Below are 25,867 nucleotides of genomic sequence, written 5' to 3'. Positions count from 1 at the left end.
AGCCCATAAAGTTTGCTTGCTCCCATAGCTCTGTATGACTGTTGCATCCAATTTTAACAAAGGTGGAACTCGCTGTGAGCAGCAGTGACGTGAGTATGTTTGCACTGCTAAGTAGAGAGCAAGTGACGCATTGCATCAGAAGAGAGACTGATGGATTCTGTAGAAGGAGCTAGCTGGTACAAAAGGTGATAAACACGAGGAGAAATCCGTGACTGAAAGAAAGCCTTACACACACTGACAACTCCAAAAGCTTGAATATTTTGCTGAAGGTGTTTTTCATATGCATCCCAGTCTTCCGCAGTATCATTATGTGGAGGTAACGGTGGGGGTTGCGTTGATGAACCCCGAACCCTGACACATCAACGATGCTACCGTATTGTTTAGTGCCACTGAGAGAACCTGTTGCTGACTGATGACAGCTCGCTGCTGTTCAACAAGAGACTGAAGAACTACTTCCACTGACATGTTGGCTATAGCGAACCTAAAAAAGAAATGTGCTTGATTGAAAGTGTTGTAATGTTGTACCCATGAAGCAGAGATCAGTACAATCACACTTAACTACAGAACACATTAAAGCATAATCTAGCAGTTGAGCACACACTTGTAAGGTAAAAATTAGTCTGGCTGAGGAATCAGCACACTAGCTTATGAGATCTGTTCAAAAAATCCCATAACTTTATCCACACAATTTTTCTGTGCTTAACTTTTACTTATTGTGCTTAGTCTCCTTTGAAGTACTCCCCTGCACAATGGATACTCCACTCCCAAAGCTGTTTTCACTTACAGGAGCAGTCTTGGTATGCCTCTTTCTGGATCGCGTGAAGTGCCATCTGTGAATTTTTTTTTGTCTCGTCTGTTGTTGCATATCTTCATCCTTTCAGTGGGGTTTTCAACTTTGGATATAAAAGAAGTCTGCAGGGGCCAGGTCTGGAGAGTATGGAGGATGAGGCAGCACAGTAATTTCGTTTTTTGTGATAGAGCCATGCCTTGTCTCTCTCACTACTGCTGAACAAATAATGTCATTTTTTCAATTCAGTCTCACCACTTGGCAACAGTTCGTGTCGCTATCTTTTGTAAAACTGTTTATTGAATTGTACACTTTGTCATATACTTTGATTTCTGTTTTATTATTTATGTTTTTTAGCATAAGGTTGTTCAATTGTTTCTATGGGCACAATAAAATGCCACTGTCCTTATACATTCATGACATCTGGTGGCAAGTGATATTAGTTAAGCTTTGTAATGCTCTCCCGCTATCAGTTATGTCAGTTATGTTCCAATATTGACGGGTGATATACATGACTCCATACTCTGTATGAAGACTGCGCTCTTATTTTTGATATGTCGACTCTTGTACTTCATGCAACATGTTTCATAAAATTATGGTTATGTTTTTGCATTCTTCCTTAGCAGATATTTTGATGATGGGGAGAGCCAGGAATTTATCAATAAATCACTTCTGGATGCAAAGTGAATAGTTATTTTACTGACCTATTTGGCCACGGATAAATACTCAAATTGACATAATGGTCACATGCCCTCTATGTGACTTCATGTCACACCTTTAATTTGGCACTAGATAGTATACATCCTTCGGCTTAACCTATACTACACACTTTGAGCTCTGTGGTTGAGATTTTTATGCATGGGCGCATTATGCCAATAGATATTACATTGAATGACTTGTGTTTCCACGACAGTAGAGTCTGTAATGGCCACAACATATTTTATTGGAGTGTGGATAATCTGCATTGGCATGTCTGATAGCTCTGCAGTGGGGTGTAATTGTATGTATCATGGGTTATTGCCCGATTGATTCACACTTATTTCATGCATGCATCTTCAAACCTACAACAGAGATTGCTATTTCAAGTAGGTGCTTCCCAAGCAGTATACTTAATGGAACATTGTGTACTATTTTTCTTAGCCACAGGTTGTAATATTCTCATGCCAGTTCAGCCCAGCTAATCTCCATAACTTAATGATACATAAAAATGGCCTATGTCAGGTCCAAATAAATTAAGCGATCATGGAAGCAAGTATGTCACACTGCCACTTTCTAGATAAAGGACAGTAATTGCATGGAACCTGAATGCTCTTAAGCTTGAGCTTTATGCATAATTGTGTCTTTAACCATGTTCCTGCCAGTTAAGAATAGCATTAAAGAGTTTGTGACATTCGCGTGCTTTATTTCTTCATTGACAGTCCTTGGTGTCGATGTGCTGCAATGTTATACTGGCTGAAAAATAGGGAGGTGGAAGTTCAACACTGATTACTGTAAATGATACAGCTGACAGTTGCACAGTTGCATTTCACTGTTCTTTACTTTAAATGTTCACAACTCCCCAATATTACACAGTTATATGGCCAGTTCACTGTTGGTAAATGTTAGTAGGTTGCAGGCAAACATCAGCATACTGCTACAATAGCTTGCTGTTGAACTTCTATGAGCAGTAAAAACCTAACAACACAGTTCACAGTTCTTGCAGAATTAATGCGGTACGTGTGACACTATTTCTCAAATAAATTGAACAGACACTGTCAATGTTTCAACACATGGCCTATTTGTGTTACACTAATTCCACTGTTAAATTAATGATTATTGTTACTCTAACTGATACAGACTTCCCATCTGAAAATTGGCTGTGGACTGCCTGACTCGGGGCCAAAAATCAGGCCTTTATATATCCTCAGAATAATAAGTACTGAAACTATACATTATTTGATGATTAATTTACAGAAATTACAATTTAAACATAACTCATTCAATTAACTGAATACATCTGAAAAATCATTCCTCTTTAACAATTTCTTCCATCATAAAGGTTAGGCCGAATTATTTGTTTAAATAATGAAATTAACAGATATAGTTACACAAACAACACTTTTGACAAACCTGGTAATTATTTTGGAATTAATTAAGGGATGGATTTGCTAATATCTTCTCAAATAGAGCCAAATAAGTACTTTAAGAATCCTAGTAGTTCTTCGTCTAAATGTTTATCACAGAATTTTTATTTCTTTGTAAGTCAGCAATAGCATCTAAGTCATGAGACAATAACTGATATCACCCTATAATGATAATTAGGCAAAAATGAAAGTAACATAAATTTAAGGAGGCATATGGCAAAACAAGAGAAGAAGTAAAAAGATCCCAGCTTGCTTCATCACAAGTTCTCTTGTTGTCATGCACAAAAAATTATTCATCTGGTATTAACTTGGTCTGTGAAAAGGGGTTAATGTTTGCAAAATGTCTGTAAACTCTAGGTTGTTGTTTTTTTTTTTTTTTTTTTTTTTTTTTTTTTTTGTGAAGAACTAAGGAAGAGTAAGGTTATTAAACATCCCATTGACATTGTGATCTTTAGAGACAACCACAAATTCAGACTGCAAAAGGGTAGAGAAAGGAATTGACCATGTCCTTTTTCAAGGGAAACATCTTGCCATTTGTCTTAAATAATTTAGGGAAACCACAGAAAACCTAAAGTAATGTGGATGGCAAGATAAGGATTTGAACCTCCAGCCTACCAAATGAAAGTCCCGTGACTTATCACTGCACATCACACTCAGCTTGATGAACAACATGCCAAAGTGTTTTTTAGTGGATGCGAAGTGGTAATTAGCTATTCCCTTGAAACTTTTTAGTCTTGTATTAATCTGTTATGATTTTACCTTATGAACTACTAAATTTTACCGACAGCTGTGTTAGCTTTGTTATGAGTGATGGTGAGTAATTAGGCTTACTGTATGTACAGTAACATCAGCTGTCCTCGTGTTTCTGCCTGTTTGAGTAAGCATAGCTCATTAAGTGCACCCTGCTCTCCCCCCTCCCAAATGGTCTCAATGCAAGATGTGTTGACATGCACAGTGCATACAGATAGGCATTGACAGGAGCATAGGCATTGACAGGAGCATATTTGTATTCATCATACTATTGAAATAGTTATACATTATACAACATGTACATTATGCAACAAATGGTGTGGAAGTATGAATTAAACAGATTGAAGATTGTATAAGCACAGTGTTAATTACTTTCAATCCTATCACACATCAACCAACTAAAGAATTTTCATAAATGTGATACAGAACAGAAGTCAAAGAGTAAATTGCTTTTTCAGAGAGTAAGTATAGTTACTTTTGCCTTTATGATATTAGTATTGATAAAACTTTCAGTTATGGTATGTTTTTGATGTGGTATGAATTTTATGAAATAAAGTCTGTATGGTGCCCCAAGCAATGCAGAAGTGACCTGAAAATTCATGCAGTAATTTGGAGGAAATGTGTTCAAATAGACAGACTCATGACAGTTTTACAGATTTATTATCAGTATGGTTAAGTAAAAATTAACACGAATGAATCCAGTTGTTTGTTAAATTGCAAAGAGGGAATCAAATGGGAAGCATATTTGAAAGAAATGTAATTGAAGTACCTTTTCTTCTAGGACAGAAAAGAATGCCCGTCAGTGGTCAATCAACAAACTCCAAGAGTTGCTGACAGGTTTGAAGATTGAAAATGCACTTGGTATGTATCAGAACATTTGCTTGGTATGTTTTCATGTTGTTAAAATAATACTATTACAACTGCTATTAATGCTTTGTCTAATCTGTGTTTTGTATCATAAATAAAACTTCGAAATGATCAGCTCTATATTCAAGTGCTTCAGTTTGTGTTTCTCTCAATTCCTCTTGGTATGTATTAAAATATTTTTCCTGTGCTACAGTTGTACAGTATCATCAGGCTTCAGTTTTTTAGAGGATGGCAGAACAGCTCAAATTTCAATTGAACCTAGAATTTATGTGGTAAAAGTTAAGAAAAAAGTATAGTGTTAAAAGGTCAAAGTTGTCATCACAATCCTAAAGAACAGAAGTTTGTATAGAGTTCATTATATTTCCAATAAGGCTCTAAAAAGTAGATCTAAAGCCACCTGTGGCTATAGATCACACACATAAAGTTTCATTTTGGCAAAATATGTACTTTAAGTAAAAAACAAAATTAAATGTGCAGTTAACTGAGAACATAAAAAGAAGATTAAATTTAGGCAAAATTATATATAAAACATTACAATATTTATTATTTTGTCCATTCACTAGAACCACTGTTGAAAAACTCTTCCAAGGAATATAGTGGATGTTGTTTAAGTCCTGAGCAATTTTTTCCCGAAATAATTCAGGTTCCGACTTAATTTCATCCACCCCAGCTGCTTTATTGCACTGCAATCTATTGACCATTTTCTCCACTTCCTCAGATGTGATCTTATTTCCATCATCATTCCTATCCTATTCTACCTACTGATCGTATTTTCACCTACATTGAGCAACTCTTCAAAATATTCCCTCCATCTGCCCAAGGCATCCACAGGATTCACCAGCAGTTTTCCTGACCTGTCCAAAATACTTGTTATTTCCTTCTTACCTCCCTTTCGAAGACTGCTAATTACACTCCAGAATGGTTTTCCAGCAGCTTGACCCAATGTCTCCAACCTGTTTCCAAAGTCTTCCCAAGATTTCTTCTTGGTTGCTGCAGTTATCTGTTTGGCTTTGTTTCCTTCTTCAACATAACTTTCTGTCTACCTGAGTTATAGTATGTAGCCATTTTTGATACGCCTTCTTATTCCTTTTACAGGCTGCCTTGAATGTGTCATTCACCAAGCTGTTTGTTTCTTCCTTCTTTTACACACTACTGTTCCATCATCAAATACAGTGGAATGTCAGGTCTTAAATGGCTACAAAGGGTAATTGAAATGGCCTGGGAGTCAGGACAGGTTCCATCAGACTGGACAAAAGCAGTAATCACACCAATCTTTAAACATGGAAACAGAAAAGATTGTAACAATTACAGAGGTATCTCTTTAATCAGCGTTGTGGGTAAAATCTTCTCAGGTATTGTTGAGAGGAAAGTGCGAGTATTAGTTGAGAACCAATTGGATGAAAATCAGTGTGGGTTTAGGCCTCTTAGAGGTTGTCAGGACCAGATCTTTAGCTTACGGCAAATAATGGAGAAGTGTTATGGGTGGAACAGGGAATTGTATCTGTGCTTTATAGATCTAGAAAAGGCATACGACCAGGTTCCTAGGAGGAAGTTATTGTCCGTTCTACGAGATTATGGAATAGGAGGCAAACTGTTGCAAGCAATTAAAGGTTTTTACATCGATAGTCACGCAGCAGTTAGAGTTGACGGTAAATTGAATTCATGGTTCAGAGTAGTTTCAGGGGTAAGACAAGGCTGCAACCTGTCGCCACTGTTGTTCATATTATTTATGGATCATATGTTGAAAACAATAGACTGGCTAGGTGAGATTAAGATATGTGAACACAAAATAAGCAGTCTTGCATATGCGGATGACTTAGTTGTGATGGCAGATTCGATTGAAAGTTTGCAAAGTAATATTTCAGAGCTAGATCAGAAATGTAAGGACTATGGTATGAAAATTAGCATCTCCAAAACGAAAGTAATGTTAGTGGGAAAGAAATATAAATGGATTGAGTGCGAAATAGGAGGAACAAAGTTAGAACAGGTGGACGGTTCCAAGTACTTAGGATGCATATTCTCACAGGATGGCAACATAGTGAAAGAACTGGAAGTGAGGTGTAGCAAAGCTAATGCAGTGAGCGCTCAGCTACGATCTATTCTCTTCTGCTAGAAGGAAGTCAGTACCAAGACTAAGTTATCTGTGCACCGTTCAATCTTTCGACCAACTTTGTTGTATGGGAGTGAAAGCTGGGTGGATTCATGTTACCTTATCAACAAGATTGAGGTTACGGATATGAAAGTAGCTAGGATGATTGCAGGTACTAGTAGATGGGAACAATGGCAGGAGGGTGTCCACAATGAGGAAATCAAAGAAAAACTGGAAATGAACTCTATAGATGTAGCAGTCAGGACGAACAGGCTTAGATGGTGGGGTCATGTTACACGAATGGGAGAAACAAGGTTACCCAAGAGACTCATGGGTTCAGCAGTTGAGGGTAGGAGGAGTCGGGGCAGACCAAGGAGAAGGTACCTGGATTCGGTTAAGAATGATTTTGAAGTAATAGGTTTAACATCAGAAGAGGCACCAATGTTAGCACTAAATAGGGGATCGTGGAGGAATTTTATAAGGGGGCTATGCTCCAGACTGAATGCTGAAAGGCATAATCAGTCTTAAATGATGATAATGATGATGATGATGAATAATTCAGGTGGCAGGGATTTCACTTCTGGAGGCAGTTGATTGTACAGTTTTAGGGCGACTGTTGGAAAGCTGTCTTGTGTACTTGATAGGCGACACCTTGGCACTTCAATGTTCCTCTTACAGCGAGTGTCATGATTATGTATTTCTTGTTTTATGCAAAAATTTCTTTGATTTTCTTTTATATAAATGAGGCAGAAAAACACATACTGGCTAAAAACAGTCATTATGCCTAGCCTGGTGAAAATAGGTTTACAGTGGTCCAGTCTTTTGCTAGAGGATATGATCCTGATGTCTTTTCTTTGTAATAGCAACACATCTTTGCTGCCTGAGGAGTGTCCCCACAACAACAGTCCATAGCTAATGTGGCTGTGGAAGAGTGAATGGTAGACTATTGTGAGAAACTGGTCAGTTATTACCCTCTTCAGCTTCCTCAGGGGGTATATCACACAAGAAAGTTTGGTGAATACATATGCAGTGTGATCATTCATGGAGAGTTTGGTGTCAATCTTGAAGCCCAGTAGTCTGACAGTCTCCGTGTTTTCTTGGCCTTCAATGTTGGTTAGACTGCATATCAAATGTTGGGTTTTTTCTTCATTGATCTTCATTTTGTTTATTATGAACCATTCTTTTATTTCTTCAAACATTAAATTTGATGCACCAAGAGCTTCTGCGGCTGTATGTTCTTTGGCAATAAGGGTAGTGTCATCTGCAAACTGCAACATTTGACTATTACAGCTCATATCATTGACATATATGAGGAATAGGAGACGTCCTAAGACTGATCCTTGGGGCACTCCATGTTCCAGTTTTTGTTCAAGAGAAGTTGCTCCATGCACTGATACCACCTGCTTTCGGTTTTCCAAATAAGATTGGAGTGTTGATTGAACAACACCTCCAACACCATAGCATCTTAACTTAGCTATTAGTGTTGTGTGTGAGATGCAGTCAAAGGCTTTGCTGAGGTCACAGAGTGTCAGTGCCACAGTCTCTCTCTCTCTCTTCAAAACTCTGTCGAATCGTTTTTAATAAGTCCAGTGTGGCTGTCACTGTTGATCTCCCTTTGCGGAATCCGTGCTGTGTGTTTTGGAATAAGTTGTTTTCCTCAAAGTAATTCAGTACCTGGCAGTGCATCAGACTCAGTAACTTTGGCTAGTACTGGTACCACTGAGATTGGTCTGAAGCTGGACACCTCGCATGGATCCCCCTTATTATATATTGGTACTGTGCGTGCCAGTTTAAGGTAGTCTGGGAAGACACCAGAAGATGGACATTTGTTTATTTCTATGGCTAGTGGCTGAGCTAATTCTGCAATAATTTTCCTTAGCAGTGTGCAGGACATGTCATAGATGTCTACACTTTCTGAGTGTTTGTAGGAGTTCACAATTTTTATCATGTCTTCAGGGTGTACTTCCTTCCAGTTTTGAATACTGCAACTGTCTGCATTTCTTATGTTTGCAGTCAGATCTAGGTCGGAGTGTGGAATTTCACTCACTATCTTTTCCACTATTCTGACAAAATATTCATTGAAGTCATCAGGGCTACATGAATTCAAGCAGGAGGTAGTCTTGTTTCTGTTCTCATTTACAAGATTCCAGGCAGCTTTACAAGGATTTTGGGCCTCTTTAATGTATGTATCATTATATTTCTTTTTTTGCTTCCTCTACTGCCTCCTTTAAGCTTTTTTGGCTTTTAGGTAGTTGTGGTGATGTAATTCTTTAGCTGGAATGTCTAAAGCTGGTTTCATTCGGTTCTTGCACATTGTTACAATACACTTCAATTTATTGAGATCGGGGGTGTACCATTGTTTCACATTGATAACTTCTGCTGCCTTGTGATTTGTCCACAGAATTCTTCACTGGTCTTACCGGAAACATGTCATCAAATATTGCTTTTAACTTTTGGAACAGACGTAAGAAAGACTCACTGCCTACTAACTCTGCTATTTTCTGCTGCCAGTTTACACAAGACAGAGCTGCTTTGAGATCATTTAGTCTCTCTTCTTTAACAAATCTTCTTTTGAATGTGTAGTTTGAATGCCATGTGCTTATCTGCAGTTTGCTCCTCATACTGGTTTCCATTACTAGTGCACGTTGATCTGCTATCATAGGTTCAACTACACTGAGTTTATAATCCCAGACATTGAGGTTGGTGATTATGGTGTCCAGGCATGCACCATCCCTTGTTGGGAGCTTATTTGCAATAAACAACCCATAACGGGTAATTAATCTCATAAAGACCCTCTCTCTGGCATCTCCATCACCTATGTGTATGTTAAAATCTCCACAAAGTGCGATTTTTGACTTTAGGCGTGTTAGGTAACACAAACAGTTCACCATATGTCCAATAAAATTCTCAAAGTTATCATCTGGTGAATGGTTCACAGCAACAACAACGAAATCAATATTTGTTAATAACAGTGCAGCTAATTCAAGATCAAAATCCACACAAAAACTGCTTAAATCTAGAAAGAGAGTGAGGATTATAAATGGACACATAACCTATGTAGTTATCTTCCTATCGGTTACTTAAAAATATATAATATTTGTAGCAAAATTGAACTTGTCAATGTTTAATTCAAGTTTTTGAAGTTGTTGCTTTCTAATGTGAAACAGAAGGATGTTACAGTAAAAACAAAGGAAAATACTACAGATTTATCAAATAGTGCTGCAAAATGTTATGTCCCCAACAAAAAGTTAAAATAAAAAGCCCTGCAAAACAAAAATAGAGCAAAACACTTCAATAATGTTAAACTTATATAAAACATGTTTCCGTTATTCATAAACAACTTTCCCATTTATCAGTAATAAAAGAGAACTATTGCCTTTGATCAAAATGAACAATGTTTTATTGAGTACAAAGCAATTTATATTCTATAAGGATATAAAATACATAATGGACTAACACTGAATAATATGTAGTTCTAATTATGTCCAAAACAACCAAACAAACAAAAAAATCAAGCAGAAATCATCTGTTCTTAGTTTCTATCCTATAAATTTGTTTATGTTTTTTCCCTACCAATGCTACCAGTACTACTGTAATCCTGTCATTTACTATGTCATTTTTGTGGTGTGCCAAAACTCCTGAACCATAGTTTTGGTAGAGTGCAACTCTTGTTACACACTGTTGATTCAGGGTATTTTGCCAGATGTACCGGGTGTTACAAAAAGGTACGGCCCAATTTTCAGGAAACATTCCTCACACACAAAGAAGGAAAATATGTTATGTGGACATGTGTCCGGAAACGCTTACTTTCCATGTTAGAGCTCATTTTATTACTTGTCTCCAAATCACATTAATCATGGAATGGAAACACACAGCAACAGAACGTACCAGCGAGACTTCAAACACTTTGTTACAGAAAATGTTCAAAATGTCCTCTGTTAGCGAGGATACATGCATCCACCCTCCGCCGCATGGAATCCCTGATGCGCTGATGCAGCCCTGGAGAATGGTGTATCACAGCCGTCCACAATATGAGCACAAAGAGTGTCTACATTTGGTACCGGGGTTGTGTAGACAAGAGCTTTCAAATGCCCTCATAAATGAAAGTCAAGAGGGTTGAGGTCAGGAGAGGGTGGAGGCCATGGAATTGGTCTGCCTCTACCAATCCATTGGTCACCGACTCTGTTGTTGAGAAGTGTATGAACACTTTGAATGAAATGTGCAGGAGCTCCATTGTGCATGAACAACATGTTGTGTCATACTTGTAAAGGCACATGTTATAGCAGCACAGGTAGAGTATCCCGTATGAAATCATAACAACGTGCTCCATTGAGCATAGGTGGAAAAACATACTGACGAAACTAAAATGAGCTCTAACATGAAATTAAGCGTTTCCGGACACATGCCCACATAACATCTTTTCTTTATTTGCGTGTGAGGAATGTTTCCTGAAAGTTTGGGCGTACCTTTTTGTAACACCCTGTATCTGTTATAAAGAAACATGACTGCACAGCCACCAGTGGCTGCCAGCCAGTCTCACTTCTTAAACCATTTTTCTAAAATTTTTTTAGATTATCATCCATCTGTGTAATGGTGGGATATTTAGTGAAATGGAGTTTGATTTTCAAAAGGGGTTTGCAACATTTGCCTTATCTCATATCTTGCATACTGATCTATGCCGAAAACCGTCTTTTCTTAAAAAAGCGGATCAGGTAAAATGATGAACATCACTCATTGTTTAAGTGTCTTTTCCCAGTTTTATTAGCATTATAACGTTTGTTATGACCAGTTCCATACTTATGGTACACAGTTCATACAGGTAGGAGACCAGATCTCTTTATTCATCAACATGTCCAGAAGAGAATAATCCAGCTATAATTCTGTGACACACTGTTGGATCTCACACTGGAAAAAGTCCAGTAATAAACACATGAAATTAACAGTACACACTATATAGTTTTCAGTAAAGTCACCACAATGATAACATAAACTGCTAAACACAACCCTGATTTGATTTTGATTTGGTTTTATCACGGAAGCAAACCAACATTGGTCAAGCCTGCTGCTGCCCACACTGAAACAGAGTTTATTGTGTGGCATCATTACCTGTGTTTCTAGTAAAGCCATCCAGTGCCCTTGAGCAGTGCAAGGAGATCCTTTACCAGTGCTTTGCTAAACACAATTTCTATAGTTCTGGTTGATCCGAATATTCTGTCTCTTTTAATCTCCAGTGCTTCACATTCGAAGATCAAATGGGATGTGGTTTCCTTGCCCACACCACACATCCTACATTTGGGGTCTTCTTCTATTATCCCCATTGTATGTAGGTGTTTTCTGAAATTCCCATGGCAGGTCAATAGTCCAACCATGAGTTTCATTTGTCTCCTGTTCAAGCCCAGGATTTGAGAGACTTCTCTTAGAACATGGCTTCAGCATCAATACCTTGCCATGTTTTTGCTTTTGGATCTTACCCCAATACTCTACGTGCTGTCTCCTTGTCCAGTCCCATAGTTTTATTTTGATCATCACCTTGTTGATTGTCAGGACAGGTTCCGGTCCAATAAATGGTGTTATCGCACCTATCCTGGCCAACCTATCAGCTTGCTCATTACCACTAATCCCTGAGTCACCAGGCACCCACAATGGGTTTGCCCTATTGCTTTCCCCTGGCTCCACAAGGACTTAATGGCAAAATGCCTTGTTTTTTGATCTTGTTGCAGAGGCTGCCAGTGTTTTCAGGGCTATTTGGCTGTTTGAATAAATGAAAATGCTATGACATCTGTAGCACCTCTACAAATTCCCCTCCACACACACCGTGATAGTAGATATTTCTGCTTGAAACACAGTGGCCATCTTCCCTAGAGAGATTGCACTCTCCAGCCTTGCCTGCACCCCTTATACTCCGGCCCCAACACCTTGGTCTGTTTTCAAAAGGTCCGTGAACCAGACCATGTCCCCAATTTGGTGTCGAAGTTTGTTCTCTCAGAGTTCTGTACTTCCAATTACTACATTGAAAGACTTGTTGAAGCAGCTGGGAGTTATTATATAGTCAGCCTGCATTTCCCCAAGCATACCTATGTCTACCTCACTCAGTATTTTAGTGTGAGATCCTGGATACCCAAAGAGAGTTTCAGTTTTTGCCAGTCTTTAACCTGTGTGCTCCAGCTGCTGCCTCCATCTTTACCCACAGGAGTAATGGGGGCATGTCCATTATAGTTTCCATCCCAGCAGTGGGTGTACTGTTAATTCCGCCTGTAATGGCTAAGCAGGCCAATCTTTGCACCTTAGCAAACTCCTTAATAGCTACCTGCTGTTCTACCTTTTTCCATCACACTGTAGCCCCATAAGTCATCATAGGTCTTACTACCATGGTGTATATCCAGTACACACTCTTGGGGCCTAAGCCTCAGATTTTACCATAAGCTCCCTGGTACTTATTAGAGTACCTTTTGCCTTGGAACAGGTGCTCGTTATATGAGGGTCCACGATAGTTTCTCATCCAGAGCTACCCCTAGATATGTCACTATCCCTTTCACTGGTAGAGTTTCATCAAGAAGCTTGAGATTCCAATAAGTGTGTTGGATCAGCTTCCTCCTAAATGGCACTACCACAGTCTTCTTAGGACTCACCCGTAGATCCTGTTTCCTGCGCCAATTTTGTACATTGTTCAATATTCCTTTTGCCATAGCTCTGACTGTACTTGAAGCTCTATACACATCCAGAATGTGAATGGTGGTTACCTGAACACACTGTCATGGTAGCTGCAGCAACCAGCCTGTTCATGCATTGTGAGCACCACAATACTGACAACACAACAAGTGGGCATGGCTACTGCAGGACCAACTGGCTAGTTTCAACACCTTATTTAAAGTTAGAAACTTGTTATACCACATCTGGTTAAAAGCATACATTGGCACAACAAATGAGCACCAAATCAGTATTAATGCCTGTCATTCCTAGCTAAAGGTGTCCAGCTTGGCAGCATCAACCATGAGAAAAGGATTAAACCAGGCAAAGGGGCAGTTTGGTTCTGCAAGCAGCCATCAATAGCTTGTGACTGATCTCTGGATCATTCCAGCTAAAGCAGACTTATGTCCTGGAGGGCAGCCATTCGAGGACAGAGCAGTTTAGCCACTTACACTCCTATGCTGATTTGAGCATCCTGGTGCTCGCAAGGGTGAGTTCCACTTCTGAGGGATAAAATCCCCTGAAAAAATTACAGTTGGCTTCCAAGCCTTGCTGAAAAAAAGCTACATGGTGCACAACAAGTGCATGCAGCAATGCATGGACTCTGGGCATCAGATTCCTGTGCTCTGTCATGTCACAGCTGGACTCTGGCTGCCTGCTTGTCTCAGCACACCTCCATGTATTGCCTTTTACAATATGCCAAAGAGGGGGGGAGGGAGGGGGGGGTGGATGCCACAAAACTATGCTATGAGTGTCGTAGCTTGAGCCCAATTAAAACGTTTGACTGTTGATGATGTTTTCACGTGTTACCGATGGCCAACATCCTGGCAGTGACCCATTGCTGTCATTCAACCCTGCCACAAAAGAGGCCAATTACCCCAGGCCACTCCAAGGTTATCAACTAGTTTTGCACAGGTGGGCTAGCTTTTTATTTATTTATTTATTTATTTGTTTATTCAGCCTGAACTGCTTAGGACTATCATGCTCTCTCTTTCACCAGACTTGTTGTTCCCACATAGAGTACATCTTTTTTTTACATCATAGTTCCCTAAGAAATAATTTTAATATGACAAAAATAATTTTAATACGACAAATAGTATTAAAATGATTTGAATCTCAGAAGTGGCAATGTGATTAAATAACACTGACTATGAACTAATAAATTTAATGCTGGCAGTACTTGTACTAAAGCATATGCTACTACTAATAGTGACAATAGTAAAATAGTGATGATAATGTAATAATAATTATGTCATAATAACAACATTAATAACAATAGTGGCAGACAAAAATAATTTATAGGCGTACAAGATAAATGTTTTCTGATGCAGCAGGTTCTAGGGAATGGGAATTTAAAAAGACTGCACCAGTTAAGACCACTGAGAAAAGAGATTGATCTGGTTGGAAGGAAGGATGCACAAGGGTAACAAGTGTGTACAGGGATAGTGGTAACCCTTATTGTAGCTTCAGTAGATATGTTATTACCTGTCTTCTGAAACTGGAGATGTTATTCAGTTCTTAATGCGGCAGAAAGGATTTAGATCTGGTGGGAATTGGTGTTTATGACATGTTGTTCAGATAAGAGCATTAGTATAGTGGAGAGATATGAAGGACAGTGTTCATCGTTAAGACAACAGAGAAGATAGAGGGTACGGAAGTCTCTGTGTTTGCCTGCATGCAGCCAGGATAGCCATGCAATGGTGAAATATGATCAAAGAGTTGAATTCTGATGATAAAATGAACACGTGCATTCATAACCGGTTCCAGGTGGGCTAAGCTTTCCTGAGAAAGGCTTTTCAAGATAACATCGCTATAATAAATCATTTGAAGGACAAATGTGTGTACAAGTTTCATTTTCAGAGGAAGAGAAATTAGCTCTAAGCTGTAAAAAAACCTCGATCATCCACACATGTATTCTAAAAAATATCCCACCTGCTATTAACATAGTGGAAAGAAAAGTGTAGAGTGTCATAAATCTTGATTGCTTGTACTGATGAAAAGTTAAAGTGGAAAGACCATTTAATGCACCTGCTAGAACTATAGGTTCAGCTATTTGGATAGTTTTGCTATAAAAATAATGGCCAACTTTGTAGATGTAGGAATCAGCAAGTTAAAATATTTTGGGGTCTTTATTTATGGATGCTCTATGAAATATTTTGGAGTAACTCTTGACTTAAGTAGAAAATATTAATTTTACATGAGAAAGTAATGTTGATTATGTTCTTAGTCCATACAAGTATATATCTAATAGACATCTGTTTAATCCACTGGGAATATTAACCACAGCCTAAGAGTACATTGTTCATTGATGACTTTGTTGGTCATCAACACTACCCACTAGTTAGTGGTGCTGATGAACTACCATCATTAGGTGCTTGTTGCATTTCATATAGCTTTGTAAATTATGCCTTCTTATTTAATGGACATGACTGTGTCAAGCAGTACACTACTAATGCTGTATTTAAACATTACAAGGTTATTTTTCCTACTCATCTGCATTAACTTACCTTTTTCTTGCTTTGGATTAGAAGACATTCAGTCTGGTTTCTGGTGGCTATGTGAAGTGGTGAAGCCTGTCAATCTTCCTTGTGAGATGAAGACAGAGCTCGCCCTTTGTAGCATCGTTGACATAACTGACTATGGACTGTTTGTACACATGCAAAGGGAAGGTCTGAATCAGACTCAGATGGTTGTGTGACCATGTAGGTTGTAGAGTCATTGCCTTGAATCATAGGCTGGAGAGATGTCATGATCTGCATAATAGGTCAGGGGTTTATTACACACAGGAAATGGCTAAACAGATAATGAGGGTTGTGTGAAGTGGGATGGATAGTTTTTTTTAGGTGAGAGGGTCTTGGGAAATTACAAAAAGGCTTTAGTATGAAAGGGAGTGGGTCAAACATAGGACAAGTATAGACCTAGGAACCATTAGCGTTATAGCTGTAAATTGTCGTAGCTGTTTTGGGAAAGAACCAGAGCTCGAAGTGCCAATAGAAAGCACCAAAGCTGAAATTCTTAGAGGTACTGAAAGCTGGATAAAGTAGGAGGTAAGTACAGCTGAAGTTCTTAAAGGGACGTTACAGTTTACAGAAAGGATACTGTGACCTCTCTGACAGGGAATCACGAATCCAGTCACATAATTGAGATGGTCTTCCACAAGTACAGAATTTCACTAGAAGCTGCTTGTGTGGTACAGTGTGAAAAGCCTTCTTTAAATCTGGAAATACAGAATCAATTTGAATACCATTGTCAATAGTACTTACCACTTCATATGAGTAAACAGCTAGTTGTGTTTCACAAGAATGACGTTTTCCAAATCCATGTTGACTGTGTGTCAATAGACTGTTCTCTTTGAGGTAATTCACAGTGTTTGAGCACAATATATGTTCCAATATCCTACATATCGATGTTGATGATGTGGGCCTGTAATTTAGTGGGTTATTCCTGCTACCCTTCTTGAATATTGATGTGACTGGTGCAACTGTTCATTCTTTGGGTACCGATGTCTCGTTGAGCAAGCAGTTGTATACGATTGTTAAGCATAAAGCTACTGCATCAGCATACTCAGAAAGGAACCTAATTGCTAAATGGTCTGGGCTTGAAGATTTGCTTTTATTAAGTGATTTAAATTGCTTTGCTACTCCAAGGATATCTACTTCTGAGTTACTCATTTTGGCAGCTAATCTTGATTCGAATTCAGGAATATTTACTGTTTGTTCTTTGGTGAAGGAATTTCAAAAGGTTGTGTTTAATAACTCGGCTTTGGGAGAGCTGTTGTCAATGGTATTTCCATTGGTATTACGTGGAGAAGGCATTCATTGTCTTGCCAGTAGCATACTTTACATATGACAAGAATCTCTTTGGCTTTTCTGCCACATTGTGAGACAAAGATTTGTTGTGGAAACTGTGATAACAATGTGTTAAATTTTGAACTTCTGCAAAAGATCACCAATCTTGGAGATTTTGCATTTGCTTAAATTTGGCATGCTTTTTTTTTTTTTTTTGTTGCCTCTATAACAGTGTTCTGACGCTTCTCAATTGCTGTTGATACTATTTCTTTGAATTTAGCCCACATCTGATCTACACTTACATTGTTAATAAGGAAGAATTTGATATTATTTCTCAAGGTGTCAAGTGAATTTTTATCTGCTTTTTTGTTCACGAGTCCCTGTATCCATTTTGATGCTTGTTCTTAGCTGAGGTCAAGTGTGTTTTCACAACCGATTACTATTCGCCTGGGCTCATGAAGTAACTGCTCAAAATAATTTGCAGAGAATGCATTTAGCACAATTTTGGATGATGTTTTATGCATAATTCTATATTTAAACATGCATTTTCACTGAGATATCAAATGTAAATTGAAGTCACCACCAACTATAATTATATGAGTTTGAATTAAACTCAAGTTTTCTTTGAAACTTTCAGCAGTTGTATCATCTGAGTTGAGAGGTGGTAAAAGGTTCCAATTATTGTTGTATTCTGGTTGCCAAGAATGAGCTCTACCCATACTAACTCACAGGAACTCTCCACTTCAATTTTGATACAAGATAAACTACTTCTCAAAACAAACATGCCACCACAAACTGTTTTTAACCTATCGCTTCTGAACACCGTTACGTCCTTCACAAAAATTTCAGCTGAACTTATCCCCAGCTTTAGCCAGCTTTCAGTGCCTATAATGATTTGAGCATCGGTGCTTTCTATTAGCATTTGGAGTTCTGGTACTTTCACAACACAGCTGTGACAATTTACAACTGTTATACTGATGGTTCCTGTATCTACGTACTTCCTCTGTTCAAACTGCACCCTTTAAGCGTGAAGCCCTTTTTGTGTTTCCCCAAGACCCTCTAACCTAAAAAAACCGACCAATCCATGTCAAATAGCCCGTGCTATCAGTGTATCTGCCTTCTGCATGTAGTGGACTCGTGACCTATTCAGCAGAACCCGAAACCCAACCACTCTATGGCATAAGTCAAGGAATCTGCAGCCTACACGGTCGTAGAACTATCTGAGTCTCTGATTCAGACCCTCCACTTGGCTCTGTACCAGAGGTCCACAATCGGTCCTTTAAACTATGCTGTAAATGGTGAGCTGTCCTTTTATCTCACAAGCAAGACTGGCAATCTTTACCCTTAGTAAACCACTCAAAATCAGAGACAATCTCTTCCAATCCAAAGTGACACACATAATTATGTGAGCCATCACATGCAGTTGGCTGCACCGTGTGCTGTTCATGGGATTCAGAAGGACCCATTCCATGTCTGGAATGACTCAACTCGGTATGCACATGGAGTGTACATTAGCTTTCTTCCCCTCCTTGGCAGGCATGTCCCTAAGTGCCCCCATAATGCATCTAACATAGTATCACGCGATTACCAATAATCCCACCCTCTGTGATTGCACTGATCCTGCAGGTTGAGAGGTTTTCTCTGAAACAGGACAAGTGACTGCATCTGGCTGAGGGGCAGTGTCTGCCACAAACAGCACCTGGAACCTGTTTGTCAAACTAACCGGGAAGGCCTTATGTGCTGCCCTCTGGGAAGTCTTTTGCTGCCTGCCATGTCCGAAGGTCACCTCCCACTCAACCATGGGCGAGAGGTCAACCTCAGTGTGAGCAGCAACTGGACTGGTCACCGATGCAGACCTATCAGCATCACAGCAGTGATGCCCATCTACTGCAGCTTCAAGCTTTGTAACTGAACCTATCACAACCTGGAGCTTAGAGCAAAGTGTCACCAACTCGGCTCACATCCGCACACAGCAATCACAATCCCTATCTAAACTAAAGACTGTGGAAAACTGCACTACACAGACAAACAAAGGACAATTGACATACGTTATGGTAGTCTACTGTAGACACAGATGATAATACAAGAACTGTTTTTAATAAATTAGATTAATATGCAGAGGTTCAAACTGAACTACCAAAGTGCTCAGTTGAGACTAGATAATTTGCTCCTGATAGGAACTTGTAATGTTTCACAAAATTGGTTTGCTTTCCAACACAAACAAAAACGTGAGAACTGTGTTTATTTAGTGTTAAATTAACTTACAGGAACTAAAAAAACTAAATTACTAAAGTACACAGATCAAACTATACATTTCGGTCACAAGGGGAGAAATTGTGGATGTAGAGAGGATAAAGTCCCAAACTCTCCCCTTGTCATTTCCATATTTTTGGAGTCCTGAAGAAAGACTTTCTTGGCTTTCATTTTGCTTTGGCTGAAGAGGTGCATGTCTCAGTACAATAATGGTCCTGAAGGCAACTGCAAACATTTTTCCATGCAGGCATTGAACATCTTGTCTCACAGCAAGATACATGTAATACTTGTTATAATGGTAAGTTTTGGAATTATAAAAATATTACATACTTTTTTCCATCTGACTCTTTTCCATTTGACTGCTCCTTAAACAATTATAGTTGATGATGACTTCAATCTGCCCTCGATATGTTGATGAAAATAAGTTTTAAAGTTGTTGTTAGGTGTAGGATATTGGCCAGAATTGTACTATGTGCTTTACCTGAAAATTATGATGAGTTTTAGTTCTGAAACCCACTCTAAGTGTAAATGGTTACAATAACATACTTGATCTCATAGCAGTTAATAATGCTAAGCAAGTAGAGCATCGTGATGGATACAAAGATAGTGACCACAAGGTCATTGTAGTGAGACTGAATATTGAAACAAACCACCAAAAATAAATGCAGAATATATTTATTTAAACAAGCAGATAAAAATAAGCTTCAAGACAGTGTTCATTCCTTCCAAGCTAACTACATATATAAGCATGGACAAGATGTGGCTTACATTTAACAAAATAGTAATAACAGTAATCGAGAGATTTATACAGAATGAATTAATAAGAGGTGAAAAGATTCATCATTGTACAATATAAAAAAAGAAGCTTGAAATTTGGTGTGGACTTCAGTGCGAGATGTTTTTAATAGTTCCCAGAATGAAGTTCTGTCTCAAAATCATACAGAAAATCCAAAGAGATTCTCGTCATGTGGAAAGTATATCAACAGCAGCACACTGTGAATACTTTCACAGTGGCAATGTGGCTGGTAGCAGTGCCACTAAAGTGTAGTAACTAAATTCCTTCAGCAAAGAAGACAAAGTAAATATTCCAGAATTTGAATCAAGAACAGCTGCCAACATTAGTAACTTAGAAATTGTTATCCTTGTTGTAGTGAAGCAATTTAAATTACTTAGTAAAGACAAGTCTTACAGTCCAGATAGTTCACCAGTTAGGATGCTTTTGAACTATGTTCATGTAATAGCTCCATACTTAGCAATGAAATTCAGTTGCTTGCTTGACATAAGTAGTGTACCTAAGAACTGGAAATTTGTACAGGTCGCGCCAACACACAATAAAGGAAATAAAGGTAATCTACTGAATTATAAACCCAAATCACTGACATCGATTTGCAGTAGGATTTTGTAACATATACAGTGAGCAAACATGAATTACCTCAGAGTATGATCTATTGGCACATAGCACGGGTCCAGAAAAATCATTATTATGAAACAGAACTGGCTCTTTATTTATACAAAGTAATGCATGCTGTCAAAAGGGGATCTCAAGTTGATTCCATATTTGGAGATTTCTAGAAGGCTTTTGATGCCATCCTTCATAGAAATCGCTTCCAGTCAGATTACGTGTCTGTGATGTTTAATCACAGTTGTGTGACTGGGTTCATGATTTCCTGTCAGAGAGGTCACAGTTTGTAGTAACTGATGGGCACTGAGTAAAACAGGAATGATGTCTTCCCTTTCCCACGGATATGTCATAGGCCCTCTGCTTTCCTAATCTATATTTAACAATCTGGGCAGCCCTCTTGGATAATTTTCAGATGTTACTGTCATTTACTGTCTTGTAAAGTCAGTGTAAAAACAAAATCAGTTGCAAAATTATGTAGGGAAAATACATTGTAGGGTACAATTAACTAATAAGAATATAAAGTTTGAGATCATACACATGGGTACTAAAAGGAATCCATTACAATTTGGCTACATTATAAATCATACAAATTTAACAGCCATCAATTCGACTAAATACCTAGGGAGATAATTACAACTTAAACTGGAATCATAACATAGAAAATGTTGTGCGGAGTGTGAACCAGACAGTAGGTTTTATTGGCAGAATACTTAGAAGATGCAACAAAGCTGCTTGATAGACAGCTTGCACTACAATTGCCCATCCTCTTCTGGAGTGCTGATGCGTGATATGAAATCCATAGGATTGACGGGGACATTGAAAAAGTTTAATGAAGGGCAACTTCTTTTTTACTATTGCAAAAAAGGCAAGAGAGTGTCATGGATATGAGTTAAAAGATGGTGTGGCAATCACTAAAAAAAGGTGTTTCTCATTGTGGTGAGAGCTTTTCAGGAAATTTCAATCACCACCTTTCCCCTCCAGATGTTAATAGATTTTGTTGGCTCCAGTGTACATGGGGAGAAACAACCATCAAAATGAAATTATAGAAATCAGGGCTCATAGAGATAGATTTAAGTGTTCATTTTTTATCCCATGTGCTATTTGAGAGTGGATTGGTCAAGTAATAGTCTGAAAGTGGTTCGACGAACCCACTGCCAAACACGTAGGTGTGAATTGCAAAGTAGTCATCTACATGTAGCTCTACACGCGGTGTTAAAACTCTTTGTGAATCTATTCATGGAAACTGAAATCACGACAAAAAATATTAATGTTTTTAAATTAAGATACAGTTCTTTCTCATTAACAATCCTGAAGTGATGCAGTCCTTCAACAAAGGAAATAGCTTACAATACATTAGTTCGTCCAGTCTTGGAGTATTGTTCTTCGGTATGCGACCCTTACCAGTTGGGTCTGATTCAAGAGATTGAGAAGGTCCAAAGAAGAGCGGCAAGATTCGTGACTGGTACATTTAGCCATCATGAGAACGTTACAAATCTCATAGAAAGTTTGAAGCGGGACACACTTGCAGATAGACGGCGCGCTAAGCGGAAGGGGCTGCTCACTAAATTCTGAAATCCGATATTCACTGAGGATGGAGAGAATATATTATTACCAACAACTTTCAAATCACGCAATGATCACTATTCAAAGATAAAGGAAATAAGAGCTCGTACTGAGGCATTCAGACAGTCGTTTTTCCCTCGCGCGATACGCAAGTGAAACAGAGGGGAAGGAAATATGACTTTGGCACCAATTGTGCCCTCCGCCACACACCTCTTGGTGGCTAGTGGAGCATATATGTAGATGTAGAACAATCCTACACCTTAGAGGATTTTTAAAAGAGGTAAATAGTGAAATAAAAACCTGTAAATGATCAGCATGTAACTGTAAAAAGTTGTATTTTAATTCTGAAATCTTTGTTGACATATTCTACAAATAATGTTTACCATGAATATGACATATGAGACAGGGAATTAATGAGCTGTAATAGATATTGCTTTCATCTGTATCACAGCACCTTTAATCTGTTGTAATTGAAAACTTTTATATTTGATTTTGATGATACTTTGTTGTTTTTTGTTTTTGCTTCCCATTAAAGAACATTGATGGTCTTGGATTAGTTTAAGCCTTTGGGTTATTTTATTCTATTTCATTTTTTCTCCAGCTGTGTGCAGTATTACAGAAGTAGATAGATGTGAAGGAGATGCAGTTGCAAATAACAGAAAGGGGAAGTTGTTATTTTTCTATGAATGGGAATTAATATTGAAATGGGAAGGTCATCTTCGTGATGCTGATCATGTAAAAATAGAAGGCACAGCAATTATTTCAAATTTCAATGAAGAACAAGAAGCTTCAGAAATCAATGTAAGCAGCTACATTTTTTTCCCATTCTCAACAATACTGTGTTACATAGTATTGGTGAAACTGATTTATCTTTTTGTACACTTTTTACAGTTGTTATACTAATAAATGCACTTATGTAGAACATATCGTTGATACAAAAGCATGGTCACAATATTGCTGCATGAAATTTAGTTGCAACCCTGTTCAACTTTGCCATATTGGTAGAGTTTTTTGTAATTAAGGTTTTTTCCTGCCTGTGTGTCATGCCCATTTTTAATGCACTGAGTCTGTCCAAAAGTTTTTGATGTTACAGATACAACATATTCATGATGTGTTTAACACATGTTGCTTGTTTAACACCTGTTGCTTGTAATAGTGTTGCCTGTCAGCAGTACATGGAGGTAAAAAAAAAAAAAAAAGGGTTCTGTCGTTACGTCACAAACTTGAAACCATCATCAATCGGCTTATGTAGCCCTGAACACTAGGTTCAGTGCATTTATACCTACATGGTTCACTGCAGTGATACTTCCACATGACATCACTCTGATATGTCTGTGCTCAGTTTTGACTATTGGGGATATTTATCGAATTCTGTGATCATATCCCAAACAATATCTGGTGCTTTGATTGTGTGAAGACACAGTTGTTTCAACACAAATGCCATTTACAGGTGTACAAAAAATATTGATGTTAATATAAAATAACTCTTTGACACATCTTAATGATTTATCATGCAGATGATAAATGGAACATGAAAATAACTAACTGCCTAACTGTTTCATATCTTGAAGAAAACCTCAAAATGAAATTCAAAATTAAAATCAAACAGACGATCAAATTAGACGTGTATTCCAATTGTAATATATGTTGTTATTCTTGAAAAACTGAGTTACTGGCAAGAAATATTCCCTGAAAAAAATAGTCCATTGTGAGAATGGTAGGCCAACATGTTACAGAAGTTAGGTTATCATTACTAAAAAATGATTAACATGTATGTTAAAGGTAACTATCCACTTTAGTGGGTGTAAGCATTTGAGACCATTCCCTTAATCATGTTCGTAGCATTACAAAATGCTGGAATATGTTGAAAAAATTGTTTAATTTTTTATGCTGTAAATTGCTCTTTGCTATTATTGGCAAGACTGAATGACACATTGTAAGTATGATTTCAGAGAGAGAAGATCTGTAAACTATGGTGAGGCTAATGCACTGACAGTCTAACAAACCAACCATGGATTCTGTATGGATGTATACTTCTACGCAGTTCTATTTCTTTGACATTTCAATAATCATTGGCATGTACAAGATATAATAGCATGCCTTGATTCTTTCCTCAATGCACATGTTTATGGACCAACAGAGAACATCAAAAATGTTGTGTATACAAGATAAAAGCTGAATATGTAACGAACAAGAAACAGTGCCAAAAAACAGTCATGCATTGGTATCGGAGTTCCAGCTTCATTTGCTATTGAAACAAATACAGTAGAAGTGCAACTAAGTGGATTACAAATGCATTCTTTTCACATCACATCCTTCTCTTCTTGGTTACTCTAAAATGATCAACAAAAACAAGTTACATTAATGAGGCCAAATGTGTCAAATAACTAGAGCAACTATGCATTCGGAAACAGAAAAACGTTTCAAATTGCCTTCCTGACACTGTGCTAGTCATGTAAGCACTGTAATTTTTAGTATTTAAAACAGATGCTGCATGAACACAACAGAAATAATGAAAAAGAAGCAATTGTAAGCCGTAGTGTGCTAATGATTTGGGCTATTAAGATGGTGGCAGGCCCCGCCCACACTGGCTACAAAACAATCTACATCATAAGTCTATAGTGCCATCTCCTTTCTTTTTTACCTCAATGAAGCAGTATCATCAAAGTCTGAGTTAAGTAAAATATTTTATAGGTCACCACAAAACAGCTCAGCTGTGTTGTTTTTTCTCCTCAAGTACCTTCCCTTCTCCTTAAAAGGAATATCTCATAAGAGGCAGTAATTTTTGTACAACATTAGATGAATCTTCATGCATAACAAAACTGCTGCTCAAGACCTGTAAGTTCTTTCCTGCAACTGCAGCTGTATATTCCTTATGTTTTTTTGTTGGTATGAATCAGTGACCATCAACAAAAGTGTTGGCTGCTTTTATCACAAAGAACGATACTGGTAACTCAGTTGATAACAGCTACCGTTACTAGACTGACTTAGTAAGAATTAATCACAGAAAGCTTTACATGTAGCATTTTATGGACGTATGCTTTGTTTTGCCATGGACCATGCAGATTTTTATGGTCTCTATTTTACCAATATTTGCCACAAGACATGATGTGCTGTGACATTACAAGAGTGTTATGTTACCCAAGGTTGGCTTACATGGGCTACATAGGCACATTTCGACTCTGCTTTTATTCTGAGCTCAGGAAATCCTTCCTTCAGTTTTTGTTTTTAACCTCAGTCATAACTTTAATTTCGGAAAACCACTCTGTGTGTTGGCTAACTTGCTGTTTATAACTGTTGAAACTGATATTGTCTTTTGCATTAATTCACTGTGTTATCACCATCCAAACTGTGTCTGTTAATAAATTAGATAGCAGCTGTGTACTTAAACACAGTTATGTCCAGCTTCTTTCATTATATTGTTTCAAACTGAACTTTCTTCAATACCACACTTCTGTTACATCTACTGTACAGATATTCAAATAATTATGATCATTTGATGTGTAATATTGATCATTTGAATGTGTAATATTCATACATTTTTGCTTTGCCTCTTGC

At 38.0% G+C, this 25,867-nt stretch overlaps 1 protein-coding gene across 3 annotated transcripts in view; it reads left to right on the top strand.

The window, feature by feature from the left end:
• Positions 1 to 25,867, top strand: part of LOC126266674 (activator of 90 kDa heat shock protein ATPase homolog 1-like) — a 138,038-nt gene that overhangs the window by 48,579 nt on the left and 63,592 nt on the right. For all 3 annotated transcript variants that reach the window (XM_049971094.1, XM_049971093.1, XM_049971096.1), the window contains exons 3-4: positions 4,442 to 4,521; positions 22,911 to 23,110. In XM_049971094.1, the coding sequence (XP_049827051.1) occupies positions 4,442 to 4,521; positions 22,911 to 23,110 (280 nt within the window). The remainder of the gene's footprint in view (positions 1 to 4,441; positions 4,522 to 22,910; positions 23,111 to 25,867) is intronic.

Source organism: Schistocerca gregaria, chromosome 4, assembly GCF_023897955.1.
Source record: "Schistocerca gregaria isolate iqSchGreg1 chromosome 4, iqSchGreg1.2, whole genome shotgun sequence".
In the NCBI taxonomy this organism is placed as follows: Eukaryota; Metazoa; Arthropoda; class Insecta; order Orthoptera; family Acrididae; genus Schistocerca; species Schistocerca gregaria.
This window is presented reverse-complemented; position numbering and strand designations above follow the sequence as displayed.